The sequence below is a fragment of the Odocoileus virginianus genome, chromosome 11 (assembly GCF_023699985.2).
Source record: "Odocoileus virginianus isolate 20LAN1187 ecotype Illinois chromosome 11, Ovbor_1.2, whole genome shotgun sequence".
In the NCBI taxonomy this organism is placed as follows: domain Eukaryota; kingdom Metazoa; phylum Chordata; class Mammalia; order Artiodactyla; family Cervidae; genus Odocoileus; species Odocoileus virginianus.
This window is the reverse complement of record NC_069684.1, coordinates 25198607-25201619: the sequence shown is the minus strand read 5'-3', so window position 1 is coordinate 25201619 and position 3013 is coordinate 25198607. Positions and strand designations below refer to the sequence as shown.

Genomic DNA, 3013 nt, shown 5'->3' with positions numbered 1-3013 from the left:
GGTAAAAACAGACAAAACACGATAATATATCAGAAGGGCGCCAGATACAAATACAAAGGTTTCTTTATTTGTGACCATTTATTTACAATCTCCACTCAAGGATAATGACACATATGCATACAAGATTTCCATCCAGAAAATTAGATTCATTTTTGTGATGCTATAAACCCAAATCCCTGAAAGTCCCAACACTTCTCAGAGTCTACATTTCTCCTTGCAATCCTGCATCTCCATTGTATCATCTTTCCTTTTCCCATTCATACTGAGCTGATGTCAAAACCATGGATTAGTTTTCCTTTTATGATGCATCTATTCCCCATATTTTAGTTTCCAAGTGCCCAGAAGAAAGCTTTGGCAGGTGCATCCAACTAGGCAGACATGTAACAGTGGCACAGGAAGGGATCCTCAGGAGAGAATGTCTTATTGCCCCAGCGAGGACATGGGCTGGAGCTAAGCCAGATGGCCCTTGGACGTCCTAAATCCCGCATAATCTCAATGAGTTTATCCCGAAGTTGGGCCAGTCGGCCCAGGTGGAGGGCTCCATGAGGGCTGTAACTCTCCTGAGGGGCAGGGTAAAACTCCTCACTTAAGTTGATCAGCCCAGTGGTGTGACTCAGCAGCTTCTCCATGATGGCCATAGAGAGGACATTCCCACACAGACTGAAGGTCGTGAGCTGGGAACAGCAGCTCAGAATAGGCAGGATGAACTCAAGTTGGGATTCTGTGATCCTGCACTGCTCTAAGTTCAGTTCCTGGAGGGTGGCTGCAACTTGCTCCAGAAGAATGTGGAGGATCTCAGGACTAAAGTCAGTCATGGTGACCCCACTCAGATCCAGGCCTTTGAGCTGACGGATGTTCAGGCACTGGGACAGATGGGTCAGGTCTGATTCTGTAAGCCGGCAGTTAGTTATTGCCAGGTGGTCCAAGGGGGTCATCAGGCATCTCGGGAGAAAAAAAGCAATTAAGTCTTAGAAACCTGGGAGGCAGCTGTTTTGGGCAGGTGATTGGCCCAAAGACAAGGTCCTACTAACTGTCTCCTGAAGGTCAGTACTCAGAATGATGAGTCTCCTTTTTAACCTGACATTTCATCTCTACATCACCTGTAAACCACCTGTGGTTTGTATGTTCTCTGGTCATACGCCACTACTATCATCTCAGAATCATGTGTTTCTTAAATATTAACTACTTATCTGGAAAAAAGCAACATTTAGGGACTGGTAATTTGAGACAAGTTCACTGTGTTCAGAAACTTGGAGAGTACAAAGTTCTTTCTGTCTCTGTCTCTCTCTGTCCCTCACATTCTTTTCCTTTTTTTTCCTGGCCATATCACATGTGCAGCTGGTGCAATCTTACTTTTCCCACCAGGGATCAAACTTGGACATTTAGCCCTGAAAGAGCAGAATTCTAACCACTGGACTGGCAGGTAATTTCCCAGACCATCTCTTTAAAATTGCTCTGATTAGAGGTGGTTTCCCTTCTTTGATCTCCTTTCACTTACCTATTTTTGTAAGTCATGTTACATAGATTTCCCTTCCTAAGAAAGAATCTACCCTCACTGGATCCAAGCCACACCATACGTAGCTTTCTAGTACTGTGTCTGTGTTTGTTTTTCTACCTTGATTTCAGTGGTGAAGTGATACCGCAGCTCAGGATAGAGCAGCTAGGAACTCTGTGCGCTTCACATGCCAGTGATGTGTTCACGTTTCCAGCCAGTGTCCCACACTCACCTGAGCATCTGGTCCAGGCAGCCTTCAAGGAAGGAGGGAGAGTCTAGATAGAGATCCTGGAGATGGTGCAGCTTGAGAAACTGAGAGGTAAATTGGACAACTTGCTGTTCCTGCTGCTCCTGCTTCTCAAGGGCAGACATGTGAATGCGGGAGAGATGGAGTCTCTGCATGTTGCTCATCTGACCCAGGAAAGGAGCAAACTTGGCCAGGGTGGACAGATGCCAAATCCAATTCACTTGCAACTCCTGGACACAGTCCAGCTGCACCATATTCAGGACCTTCGTGATATTTTCCACGGGCATTGCAAAGATGGTCAGCTTCTTACAGCAGAGATGTACGGAAGCTTTTCTCTGCTCCATCCACCTGAGGAGGTAGGTGAGGAAGTTATCCAATGTCCTTTTCTTCAGGCAAAGCTCTATGTATATCTTCAGGGGAGCCAAGGGCTGGTGGGTCCTTGAGCTCTGCTCAGCCACTGGTGCCATTCCTAAGCTTGAGAACCCATGGGTGCTGGCTCCAGACCACATGCTCCAGAAGCTCTGGCCAGTATTCCGCAAATCCAGCACCCGCAGTTTGCACCTCCTATAAGGATAGAGATTAACAGGGATGCATTAAAATCCACACAAAATGCAACCACAGTCTCAGAATTTGACAACTGACTGCCCACCGTGCTTTTATTTCATATATCTCATCACCTGCTGCTTTGCCCTCTTCTGCCTCTTTCCTCCAACTCCCTTTCTCCTCTTCTCCTTTCTAGTTCTCCACTTCTAGTGGGATTAAGCATCATAGGAAGGAGTTGGGGCATGTTCTTTCAATCCCGCTTTCATTGTAGGCACATTTACACATCAGTAAAGTATTTCCCATAGTGAACCAAGGCCTCTGAGCTTCTTCATTGCCATCCTCAGAACCCTCTGGCCCATCCATTGGCCATCCACTTAGCCCACCCCAGATGTCTCTTCCAGGATGCCCAGAACCCTATCAAGCTACCTGGATCCGACTCACCTGGAACGAACCTTCTGGGCAAGTAGGACATCAAGTGCTTCCAGCACTGCTTGTAGGGGCCCCACATGAGGCAGGTCAATGAGGCCCCCCAGAGGCAGGCAGACAAAGGGCCAGGCTTGCACCATGGCCTTTAGGGTCTTGATGTGTCTCCCATGGAAGGCGTCCATGAAGAGGGGTGGGAAGAGCTCTGTGGGCAGAAACTCCAGAGCAGAACAGACCAAGGCATCTTCCCTGAGCAGGTGCATTCCAGCCAGGTCCAAGAGTCTGGGTGGGGTCGGGATACTCAT

The 3013-nt window shown here is 47.8% G+C and overlaps 1 protein-coding gene across 1 annotated transcript; it reads right to left on the bottom strand.

The window, feature by feature from the left end:
* Positions 1–368: 368 nt before the first annotated feature.
* LOC110142840 (PRAME family member 8-like) lies at positions 369–3013 on the bottom strand. The gene is made up of 3 exons (XM_020902231.2): positions 2727–3013; positions 1728–2306; positions 369–942 (listed from the first exon to the last, which is right to left on the bottom strand). Exons 1-3 carry the CDS (start codon positions 3011–3013, stop codon positions 369–371), a joined length of 1440 nt encoding a protein of 479 aa, XP_020757890.2.